This window comes from Eutrema salsugineum, unplaced genomic scaffold (assembly GCF_000478725.1).
Source record: "Eutrema salsugineum unplaced genomic scaffold, Eutsalg1_0 scaffold_2, whole genome shotgun sequence".
NCBI classification, from domain to species: Eukaryota; Viridiplantae; Streptophyta; class Magnoliopsida; order Brassicales; family Brassicaceae; genus Eutrema; species Eutrema salsugineum.
The window spans coordinates 828,004-839,870 of NW_006256829.1; the positions used below are offsets into that span (position 1 = coordinate 828,004).

An 11,867-nucleotide genomic window follows, 5' to 3' on the forward strand; every position below is an offset into this window, starting at 1 on the left:
AAGCGTCGCCTCAAATTAGTTTATCGCAGCTCTTGATGCCAATAATATTCGCGGACTTTAGGGAAGAAAGGAACTACAGATGGTAAGAAGCATTTTTTCCTTTTTCGCTAAAAAGAAAAAAATGGCGAGAAGCATCTCTTACATTACCTCTACTCAGCTCCTTCCTCTCCATCGTCGTCCTAACATCGCCATCATCGATGTCAGGTACTTTCAGTACACAGCTTACCCGATTTGATTTCATCGGTTTGAGTCACTTATCTGATCTTTTACCATAACTTAGGTCGAATTGATCTTAGGTTTTTAGTTTTGCTCTACCATGTTGTACTGATCTTGATTTTAGGAGGATCTTATATATTTGAATTCTAGGATCAGATTATGAATCAAGTAGAAATCTCAGTCTTCTCTAAAACTGAAATTTTGCTGAAAGTATATTGAGTCGAAAAAGGAATCTCATGGGCTTGGAGCAAAGTCTTTGTGGTTAGAAGGCTGAGGGGTGAAGAAAGAAACGGAATTTTGTAATTCTTATCTAGGTTCTGAGATAGAGTTGTGGCTAAAAATCCAGTCTTTATTTCTTTGGTTACAGGGATGAAGAGAGGAATTATGACGGGCATATAGCTGGGTCGCTACACTATGCGAGTGGCTCGTTTGATGACAGGATCTCTCATCTTGTTCAAAATGTCAAGGACAAAGACACACTTGTCTTCCATTGTGCTTTGAGCCAGGTCTGTCTTACACTCCTTTCACTTCCTCACAGTATAATCTTTTCCCCTTGTTTCACTTCATATGAAGGAACACTCGCTGCGATTGATTGAATGATGCTTCTTATCAGTGCATAAGTAGATGAAGATAGACTGTTTTTTCTTGACGAAATAATTTCAGTTAGTTGAGTTTTTAAGTTGATTCATATTTAATAGTTTATAAGTGGCTCATGTTTCATGGGTTATAGGTGGCATAAATGTAGGTTCTTTAAGGTGGATCTCAATCTCTTATGCTGAAATTTGTCCTCTTGAAGTATGTGTCAAAAGTGGATTCAGAATAGCAAAAATCACAATGATCTTGGAACTGGTTGCTATATGATAGCTTACATTTCCATCTTTTCTTAGTCTATGCCATAGTGTAGGAACTTCCATTACATCTTTTAGAAATAACATCGATAAGCTGACACTCAAAACCATCATCAAGTTTAGTACTTTAGCTACCCTTGCTTTGTTCTGTCCTAACATTGATTCAATTACTCTCTTTTTTTCAACCGGAAAATGAAGTGAATGTTAAGCTCTGAAACCAAATTCGTTGCAGGTTCGTGGCCCAACTTGTGCAAGAAGACTCGTGAATTATCTGGATGAGAAGAAACAAGATACTGGAATAAAGAACATCATGATCTTGGAACGCGGCTTCAATGGCTGGGAAGCTGCTGGAAAACCGGTTTGCCGCTGTGCAGACGTTCCTTGCAAAGGCGATTGCGCCTAAGCCCTACTTAACCATTCGAACCTAATTGATCTCCTCATTGTCATGTATCAAAATTTGAAGATTATTTATAAATAATCTTTGAGTTGCCGATATGTTGGTTTACATATGTAGAAACACACACACATGTTTGTTCTATTGGCAATCACAATATTAAAGGGCATTTTCGGTAATATCAACTGTGTAATGGCCGTCAAAGCCACGTTTTAGTTCCTGACGGCGTCACTATGGAAGGTTCTTTTTTAGATACACTCCGTTAGATGAACGTTTATCTCCCAAAGAAGTCAAAACCTTCTGGCTGATTCAGAGAGGTTGCTTTATTAATTGTCTTTCAAATATCAAAGCGACAACGACTTCGGGAAGTACATCACATCGTGATCTCTCCAATCTAAACCGCGATTCATCTTTTGTCGAATTCCCAATTCCTTGAGTCCATAACCCTAATTTCAATATGGTAAAGCTTTGTTCCATTTTTCTGGTTCTATTCTTAATTTTGTTCCTGCGGCTTCTATTTCGGATTGTTTGAATCGATGAAATTCCACAGGTTTGTCTTATGTGTTTGGTGCCGCTCTTCCTCGTCCCGATCGTCAATTTACTGCCTCGGATTATCGATTTCTTAATGGTAATTGGGTCTTCTTCCTTTTTTTGATAATCTCTGATCTTTTATTTTTTTCTTCGGAGGAATGATCAGATTCACGGGTATCGAAAAAGTCATGAAACATAAGTTTGGATTTTAGGATGCTAGAGTGTTGTATTCGGTTGTTCTTACTTGAAAAATAAAATGATAGAATTCAGTGAGGAAGAAGGGGTAAGAAAGAATACATATGATCACGAACTGTGCTTGTAAAAGAGGAAATCAAGGATCTGTAAAATCTTACTTGTGTTAGAGTTTTATACCGGTTTTGTTTTTGTGAAAAAGTCTGTATGGGTCATGCTTTAGTGAGCCTTGAAGGTAGTTTTCTTCTGATCATTTGTTGATTTCTTGAATGTTGTCTGCTTCCTTGATGCTTAAAAAAACTAGGCCAAAGTGTACTCGTGGCTCGGATGGGAGTACAGGAAGCCAGCGAGAGCTCCTCCAGCTTGTACCTTTAAGCCAATTGCTAAAAACGATGATAACGCCACCAAAGTAAGTGAAAATATTCTACTCACTTGATCGTGGGCTCCCTTCATTCTTCGTTGATGAAATGCTTTGATTCTTCAGTTCATGTGTTATGTCATGTGAAATGTTTGAATCTTTGTATAACTCTCTTTTTATTATTATTACAGGTGGCTGCGGAAACTGGAACTGGTGATACAGGAACAATAGCTAAACCCGTCGTTGTGGAGGAGACTGGTGGGATTAAGCAGGATTGAAGCTGATTTCTTGTTTAAATAAAAGCTTTTGTGGATATGTTTTGGATAAGAGAAGAACCTTGCGAAAATTACCTGGAAGAATGTACGTTAAGAAGTTTATGGTAATTTGAATTGTGCTTTAATACCAAAATCTAATCGAATATCCTTTACCTATTTTGTCTAATATTTTTACAAATCATGTCTTCTTGTTATACTTATACCCCTTCGTTTTCTTCAAAGGTTATATTCTCCAGAATACATGAATTTGAAAGGTTTTGTTTGTTACCGACTACTCTATTTATTTGATTTCACCATCACAAAATCTAATGACAACCACTTGTCTCTATTTATATTGTCATGTTAATTTCAAAATGGATAATCAATCAAATTTATAAGTGTTTAACTAAAACGAAGTAAAATTGTGTTAGGATCGTTGCAAAATCATAGTGATCATTATTCAGACCTCGACCAAATTGTTAAAGTTGCGAGCACTTCACTCGCAAGCCACGTGCACAAGCCATCACACTTACGCTAACGTTTAGGATAAAAATCATAAAAATTGTGATTTCAAAAGGATAAAATCAAAATCAAAAATAATTTAAACTTCTTTTTATAATACCATCATCGTGTCTTAGTAGATTGATATTGAAGAGAGAAAGATTTCGAATAACAAAAGAAATCTAATTATCGTTCCCTTAATTTTTACATTTTCTGTTTTTTCGATTGAAGATCATTTCTCCCTCTATTTCTCTCTCGCTATCTCCCAAATATTGATCGCCGGAAAAAATCGCTGCCCAAATATCCGGTCATTTTCTCCGAAGATCTCTTCGATCAATCCAACGGTCTGATTTTCGCTTCCTCAGATCTCACAGAACATACTGGTACTTATCCTGATGCAGAAGAAGCGTAGTGGAACATTTTTGTAGGAAAGCATTTGAATCTGGATACCTATTCGATTCGTCTTTTGATTTATCCATTTGAGTTTCTTTCCACTGAATATCGTCGTGATATCGAGTTCGGAAAACTTAGGGTTTATTATTGTAGGGAGAATCGAGGAAACAGCTAGGGTTCTCTGAGGTCCGTTCTAGTGCGTTTAGCCATGTTTAAGAAGATCATGAAAAGTGGGAGCCGAAAGACCTCCCGAACCGAGGCGAATGATCCGTCTATGTTTGGTTTTGATCCACCGGGTAGGTCAGGTCTTGGGTCCAATATGGTTGTAAATCACGCATCTCGTGGTTCGCCGATTCCTTCTTCTCCGGGTTCAATGGCGGCCACTCAACTGCCTCCTATGTATTCAGTCGAGCCTCTCCCTTTGTTCAGAGACGTGCCTGTTCCCGAGCGCCAATCCCTGTTCCTGAGGAAACTTCAGATTTGCTGTTTCCAATTTGATTTTACAGACACTTTGAAGAATGCGAGGGAGAAGGAGATTAAAAGGCAAACCTTGTTGGAGCTTGTTGATTTTATACAGTCTGGATCGGGGAAGATCAATGAAGCTTGTCAGGAAGAAATGGTAAAGATGATCTCTGTCAATATATTCCGGTGTCTCCCTCCGGCTTCACACGAGAATACAGGTCAAGAGCCTGCGGATCCTGAGGAAGAGGAGCCTTATTTGGAACCCTCTTGGCCTCACTTACAGTTAGTTTATGAGTTGCTGCTGAGATACGTTGTTCCTTCTGACACTGATACAAAGGTTGCAAAACGGTATATTGACCATTCTTTTGTCTTGAAGTTGCTTGAACTTTTTGAGACTGAAGATCCAAGGGAAAGGGAGTACTTGAAAACGATTCTTCATAGGATTTATGGGAAGTTTATGGTCCACAGGCCCTTTATTAGGAAAGGAATCAACAATATATTCTATAGGTTTATTTACGAGACAGAGAGACATAGCGGGATTGGGGAGCTTTTGGAGATTCTGGGTAGTATTATTAATGGGTTTGCCTTGCCAATGAAGGAGGAGCACAAGCTCTTTTTGATCAGGGCGTTGATACCGCTGCATAAGCCAAAACCAATCGCTATGTATCATCAGCAGTTGTCTTACTGCATTGTTCAGTTTGTAGAGAAAGATTATAAGCTTGCGGATACAGTAATCAGGGGATTGTTAAAGTTTTGGCCTGTGACAAACTGTACAAAGGAGGTTCTCTTCCTTGGTGAACTTGAAGAGGTTCTCGAGGCAACACAAACTGTTGAGTTCCAACGCTGTATGGTCCCTCTGTTCCAACAGATTGCTCGCTGCCTCAATAGCTCTCATTTTCAGGTTAGTAGTCTCTTATGGGCTGGTTTCTCTTTTCAATTTGTTCATTGAAGGTTCTCGTTTATGCATATTAACCTCTAAAATCTGGAGCTTTTGTTTCTCCTGCGAAAATCTGAAGTGTTCGCTAGATTTATGGCTCACATTCTTTGCTCGTTCTGGCTGTTGTTTTTTTTTTATCTTTTAATCCCATGCAATGATACCGATTATAGCCCATCTCTGTTGTTGGGGTTATCTCATGCAGTTGCTATAATAGTCTGCAAAATGAATTCTTTGATTCTTACATCAATCAATAGCTTCACACGTGTTGAGTTAGCTCTGCAAGACATCTAACTTCTCCGAAATCTGTTCAAACCGTTGCTTTTTTGCTTTGTTCATGTGTCATGGAATTCTCATTTCACAAACAGTTCCGCCCTGATTCTGTCTGCTCTCTAGCTCAAACTTATCTAGAATTTTTGTAGGAGTTTTGAATATTTCAATCTCTCATGCTCACATATACGTATATCAACATCGGATGCAGGTTGCAGAACGAGCTCTGTTTTTGTGGAACAACGAGCACATCGTGGGTCTAATCGCGCAGAACCGAAGCGTAATCCTTCCCATAATATTTGCTTCCCTGGAGAAAAACATAGAGTCACACTGGAACCAAGCGGTTCACGGTTTAAGCTCGAATATAAAGAGAATGTTCATGGAGATGGACCCTGAGCTCTTTGAAGAAAGCCAACAACAGTACGAAGAGAAACAAGCCAAATCGAGAGAAGTGGAAGAGCAACGCCAAAGTAGGTGGAGGAGATTAGATGAAGCAGTGGAAGACCGAGAAAGGCTAGGGGAAGAAGATCATATGATCACTTCTTAGAAAAATACCAAATCAAGTAATAATATTCATTTTTTTTCATTTTCTTTTCATTTCACTAAGCGTTGCAATTATTATATATTATTACTTTTTGCCTTGTTTTTTTTACAACTTTGGGGGTCAGTAGATTTTTTTTTTTCTTTTTAATTTTTGTAGTGCTGATTCTTGTTGCTAATAAAATAAAATTAACTGAAGGGAAGTGAGCAAAGAGGAACTAAAGGAATTTTGCAAACATCTAACCCAAAAATTATGTATCAAAAACTAAACTTAATGATATGTATAATATGGTTTTTATTTAATTTAGAAATTTTACATTCATAAGCAAATCCCAAAACAGTTAAAATCTAGAAAACAGTATATATTTTTTACATATAAAAAAAAAAAGACCAACAAGCAAAAGCGACAGGAGCAGAACAAGAGTTAGGGTTTTTTAACAATTGTCGATATGGAACTTCGTATTGGGGGTAAGTTCCGGCTTGGCCGGAAAATTGGGAGCGGCTCATTCGGAGAGATACACCTTGGAACCGATACTCAGACTGCGAATCCACAATTGTCATATGAGTCGAAGATAAACAGGATTCTCCAAGGTGGAACCGGGATTCCAAACATGAAGTGGTACGGTGTCGAAGGTGGCAACTACAAACGTCTTGGTGATGGATTTGCTTGGTCCAAGCCTTGAACATCTGTTTCGTTATTGCAACAGGAGATTCACCTTGAAGACAGAGTTCTCATGCTAGCTGATCAAATGATAAACCGTCTCGAGTTCATCCATTCCAAGTCGTATCTTCATCGTGACGTAAAGCCTGAAAATTTTCTCATGGGTAATTCGGGAAGCCGGCAAGCAGATCAGGTCTACATCATAGACTTTGGCTTGGCTAAGAAATATAGAGACAGCTCAACACACAGACATATCACATACAGGGAGAACAAGACTCTGACTGGGACTCCGAGTTATGCAAGCTTGAACACTCACCTAGGGATCGAGCAAAGCCGGAGAGATGATATGGAATCACTTGGTTATGTCCTCATCTACTTCCTCAAGGGAAGTCTCCCATGGCAGGGACTCAAAGCTGCTGGTAACAAAAGAAACAGAAACGCGACAAGATTAGGGAAAACAAGGCTTCCACTTCCATCGAAGCGTTATGCAGAGGTCATCCAACGGAGTTTGCATCCTACTTTCATTACTGCCGCTCGCTTAGGTTTGATGATAAGCCAGACTATGCGTATTTGAAGTGACTGTTTCGGGATCTTTTTATACGTCAAGGCTTTCAGCTTGATTTTGTGTTTGACTGGACCGTACTCAAGTGTCAGCAATCACAATCTGGATCACAAGGATCATCATCATCATCATGACAAGTTGTTCATGGAGACGATGTAGATACCCAAAAGAAGATCCTGGACTGATCTCATACACGAAGCTATATATAAAACATAACCGGTTTTCACTTTTGTTGCTATGTCTTAATGTAATAACGTTGTCTATGATTCTTCTACAGAATGGCTTTTTACAGTTAGAGATTTTACGTAATTAAGAGAGAGATGCCAAAGTGCTTAACTATGGTTCTTCGATTATTCATTTGTCTCCTCAAGTTGTGGTTTCATACTTAATTGAGAACTTAAGTTATTTGTTAACAAATATTAACAAATTTAAATCGGAAAATAAACTTTATTTAGTACCATTATGAAAGCACTACCAATGAAAATTATGAATGAGGTTCAACCTTAAACAAGAACTTTTTTTTTTTGAACAGCTAAACAAGAACTTAAATCTCGAAAAATGATGTATACAATGGCAAAATCAATGACCACATGTTCTAAATATTTAAGTAACATGATGTTATGGATTACTATCATTATTATTATCCCAGGACTCCCTTGGAATGCTATGGTGGTTATTCACATCGGCTTCAACGTCTTCTCCGGCTATCTTCTCTGCCGTCACGATTATCTGTGCTCCGGCCACAGCGAGCTTCTCCGGTGGTCTAGTAGTCGTAGCCACCACAGTTACCACAAGCAGTAGAAGCAGCGAGAGCGATAAAGCGTTAGTCTTCATGGCTTTTTCTTTTTAAAAATTTTTTTTTCTATGAATCGTCCGACAATTCATGATTCGGGCGTTATAAATACGAGGATTTATTGAATTGTGGCATTATAGTTAGTTAGGTTCACCATATGTAAACTTTATCAGAAATTGGTAGTGCGCATTACCATTTCTCTATTTTTTTTTGGTATTTATTAATGTCAAATCATTCAGGTAGTGGTGAACACTGTAACAGATTATTAATCAATCAAAATCATTGTATTCACCAATCAGAATGCACCACCTTCACCATCAAAATGAAGCACTATGCAAATTACGTCATGTAAAAAAAAGGGTAGTATTTGTTATTTGTTTGTGACCTGTAAGCTATTTCCAGTAGGTGATCCTTGCAACCAACTTGTTAACGGTTTCTAAAAAGTCTTTTTCTAAAAATGGGTTTTCTTTTCCTACCAAAAAAAAAATGTTAGGATGATTACGATGATGATTAATTAAAAAAGTATATGCTTTGCTTAGGGTGATTAGTGAAGCTAGCTAGTTGGCAAGTAATGGCTTCTTTTGGCGGCCAAGCAATTCTATCTCTCTCTCTCTCTCTTTCACACACACAATCCTCGACACCAATACTTAAAATCAATTCCTCCTAAATTCGATATTAAATATTATATGGTTTTAAAAATTGTGATACTAGCTTCGCAATACACTCAAAAATATTCCTCTTAATAATCAATTATATATACGTAAAACACGTTATCACGAAATAATCATAGAGCCGACGACAACTAATCTGTTGGTTTTATGAGTAAAAGTTGGATATCAATCTAGCTGTAAGAAACACATTATTTTTGTTTTTTACTTTTGTTGGATTTCTATCGAATTGTGAAGTTTTTGGCCAGATTTGCTGCCACCGAGTTATGGTATACTAGAACCCTATAAGACCGTATAACTATATATTTCTTTGTTTTAATTGACTTATAAATATTAAGAAACTAAGATAAGGTAGGTTACTTCACCAAATACATAATTAGCTAATCACAAGATTAATAATGGTTTGATCAAATAATTGGATGACCAGAATAAAAATCAATGTATCTTAGAAAGAGGCGCAAACATAGGGAGTGATATTATATATTTAATTAGTTATAGCTAATATCACTATAACTGAATATTATAAGTATGATCATGATTCATAATTGTGTGTTGTGTAATTGTGGGTTGGCTCAACTGCACATGAACTGCTCGACCCTAAAATTCGATTGCCTTTTACTTTCCAATTAACTAATCAGCTAGTTTAAGTTCAGTGTACATAAGTCCACAATGATTAGCAGTATTAAGAAACATATATAACTAGAAGTCCAATCATATTCCAACGTTAAGTCATATACATTTTAGTGGTTTATGTATCATATATGGATGCAAATCTCAAATGTAATTCATTTCAGTACGTGGACTCAAATGTAGAGTAGTACTACTATTACTATGTGTTGCGTGTTGAGTCTTGTATTTGTGGATAAAACCAATAATATTATGGAGTGTAGATTGTCATTTCTAAAGTTTTAGGATTTTAGTAATTGATAGCAATGTATAATAGAATTATAGAAAGGACAAAAAAAATATGTAGAATGCATGATAATATAATACATGACATCTTGCCAGATGTCATAATTGTAGTTTATTTTTAAGATTTTGTGCACTCAAATTACAGAGTGACACACTTCTTGTGACATAAAAGAATGTCTAAATGACTCATGCTTTTGCCACTACTTCACTAGATTTTTTCTTTTATTTTCAGTTAAAAAACATCTGCTAAGATTAGTGCTGACATTGATCCAAATTTTTGTTACGAAGATATGGAAATTCTAATGATAAAATGGAAAAGTTTTCATGATTCAATTTATTAAAGACTATTTAAATCTTATTTGATCCATAAGATAAGCAAAACAAAGTTAACTAAAGAAAGAGAAAATAATTTAAATAATTGAAAGGAAAAAAAAAACAAGAGGAGAGAAACAAGTGGTTCCAGGCTTGCAAACCAAAACTTCCAGAAAGGAATCCTTCACCAAAAGTTATTTGGGGTTTGCTTCTTTTCTCATCCTTTCTCTTACCTTTCATTACATATATACTCTATATATACAAAAGACTACTGTGTGTATAAACAAGTACAATCATATATGTATATATAGAGAGAGAGAGAGATAGAAGTTAGCACTCAAGACATATAAACCAAACCCACCAAACACTCTTTGATACTTCTCTCCATAAATACATATATCTCTCTTGTGTTCTTGAAACAGAGCCAAAAAAAAAACGAAGGATCATGACAAGTGTTCACGAGGAGACGCGTCAAGTACTCCTCATCAAGGGCAAACGAACGAAACGTCAGCGATCTGCGTCTCCTTTTACGAACGCCGAAGCAGTATCCGGCGTTTGCAGCGGTGAACGATCATCAGAAGCCAGAGAACAAGAAGCTGGTGAAGTCGAATACCAAGGAGCTACAGATGAAGACGAAGATATGGCGAACTGTCTGATGTTATTGTCGCAAGGACATAAAGCAAAGAGTAGTGGCGATCATTTGTCGACGCAGAAAATGGGTTTCTTGAGCTACAAGAAACTGGTGTCTTCTCTAGAGATAGGGCCAGACGGTGTTTACCAGTGCAAAACGTGCGATAAAAGCTTCCATTCGTTTCAAGCGCTAGGAGGGCACAGGGCTAGCCACAAGAAGCCGAAACTCGGAACAAGCGTTCTCAAATGTGACGAGCAGAGAACTGCATCTGCGTCTGCGGTTGAAACGGTGGAAGGTGGAATTGTAGGAACCTTTCTGTCTCTGCAAGTAACTAGCAGTAACAGTAGCAAGAAACCGGAAAAAACACATGAATGTTCCATCTGCAAGGCCGAGTTTTCTTCAGGACAAGCCTTAGGAGGTCATATGAGGAGACATAGAGGTTTAACAGTAAACGCAAACGCTGCTTCACCTAACAAAACAGCGACATCGTCAAGTCATCATCAAGAATCTATACGGCCAAAGAACTTTTTGGAGTTAGATCTGAATCTTCCAGCACCAGAAGATGAAGCAAAATTTGCGTTTGCGTCCAAAGATCAGATGCTTCTCTACGCTGCCGCGGCCAATTCTTTGATTGATTGTCATCACTAATTAATTAAGTAGTTCTTGTAATTACTTTTTTACATTGATCATATGTTGATCATTAACCCTCCTCTTATTATTGATTCTTGTAATTTGACATTGATTGAATATAACTTCAAATTATTTCATTCTTTGAAACTATTCATTGCTTCGTATCTTATTGTACTTGGATGTAATGATGTCATGCATATATAAGAGAAATTTATATATAATTTATAGCACATTTGTATATTTAAATGTAATACTTAACTTTGGGAGAATGATAAAAGATGCTGAGGATGTTCCTTGGAGAGCGGAAGAAGCATGTGACGATGACTTTCACATAAAGTCACTTCGTTTGTTAGCCGCCACTGACCCCTTTCGATGCACTTCACTTCCGTTTGGGGTTGTTCCTTAATTTTCTCAGTTTTCTTTATTATATCATTTCATTCTAATCTTCTTTTATATTCAGATCATTCAGAAGACGAAATCTAGAGTAATCTCAAAAACTCGTTAATAATCGGATTTTAAAGCGTAGAGTGTCCAGCGTAGAAGTGCATCAGATGTGACTTGATCCCTAATTTGGACAGTTAGACCAAGTGTGAAAATTAATTTTCAATCACTAGACGAAAATAATGATTAAGTATGTGTGTGTGTGTTTTGTGAAAATAACGAAATATTTACCATAATCCGATATATGTCTAATACTAATCAGATGACATATGCCAATAACAATTGTAACTGTTTAAAAAAGTTTGAAAGTAATCAGATATCTGGTTATTCAAAAGTAATCATTTACATTTTTCATAATAGATTT

The 11,867-nt window shown here is 37.0% G+C and overlaps 4 protein-coding genes and 1 pseudogene across 4 annotated transcripts; all 5 read left to right on the top strand.

Moving 5' to 3' along the window:
- The first annotated feature begins 50 nt into the window (after nt 1-50).
- LOC18019429 (dual specificity phosphatase Cdc25) lies at nt 51-1,637 on the top strand. The gene is made up of 3 exons (XM_006398734.2): nt 51-204; nt 584-722; nt 1,297-1,637. Exons 1-3 carry the CDS (start codon nt 80-82, stop codon nt 1,465-1,467), a joined length of 435 nt encoding a protein of 144 aa, XP_006398797.1. The 5' UTR covers nt 51-79; the 3' UTR covers nt 1,468-1,637.
- A 143-nt stretch (nt 1,638-1,780) lies between these two features.
- Nucleotides 1,781-3,029, top strand: LOC18019430. Its single transcript, XM_006398735.2, has 4 exons — nt 1,781-1,918; nt 2,009-2,086; nt 2,486-2,590; nt 2,731-3,029. Exons 1-4 carry the CDS (start codon nt 1,916-1,918, stop codon nt 2,815-2,817), a joined length of 273 nt encoding a protein of 90 aa, XP_006398798.1. The 5' UTR covers nt 1,781-1,915; the 3' UTR covers nt 2,818-3,029.
- A 427-nt stretch (nt 3,030-3,456) lies between these two features.
- LOC18019431 (serine/threonine protein phosphatase 2A 57 kDa regulatory subunit B' alpha isoform) lies at nt 3,457-6,010 on the top strand. Its single transcript, XM_024155739.1, has 2 exons — nt 3,457-5,050; nt 5,565-6,010. The coding sequence occupies exons 1-2, from the start codon at nt 3,896-3,898 to the stop codon at nt 5,898-5,900; spliced, it is 1,491 nt and encodes a 496-aa protein (XP_024011507.1). The 5' UTR covers nt 3,457-3,895; the 3' UTR covers nt 5,901-6,010.
- A 332-nt stretch (nt 6,011-6,342) lies between these two features.
- On the top strand, nt 6,343-7,250 carry LOC18019432 (annotated as a pseudogene).
- Nucleotides 7,251-10,223: 2,973 nt separating this feature from the next.
- LOC18019433 (zinc finger protein ZAT5) lies at nt 10,224-11,133 on the top strand. Its single transcript, XM_006398738.2, has one exon. The coding sequence runs from the start codon at nt 10,247-10,249 to the stop codon at nt 11,078-11,080; it is 834 nt and encodes a 277-aa protein (XP_006398801.1). The 5' UTR covers nt 10,224-10,246; the 3' UTR covers nt 11,081-11,133.
- The last annotated feature ends 734 nt before the right edge of the window (nt 11,134-11,867 follow it).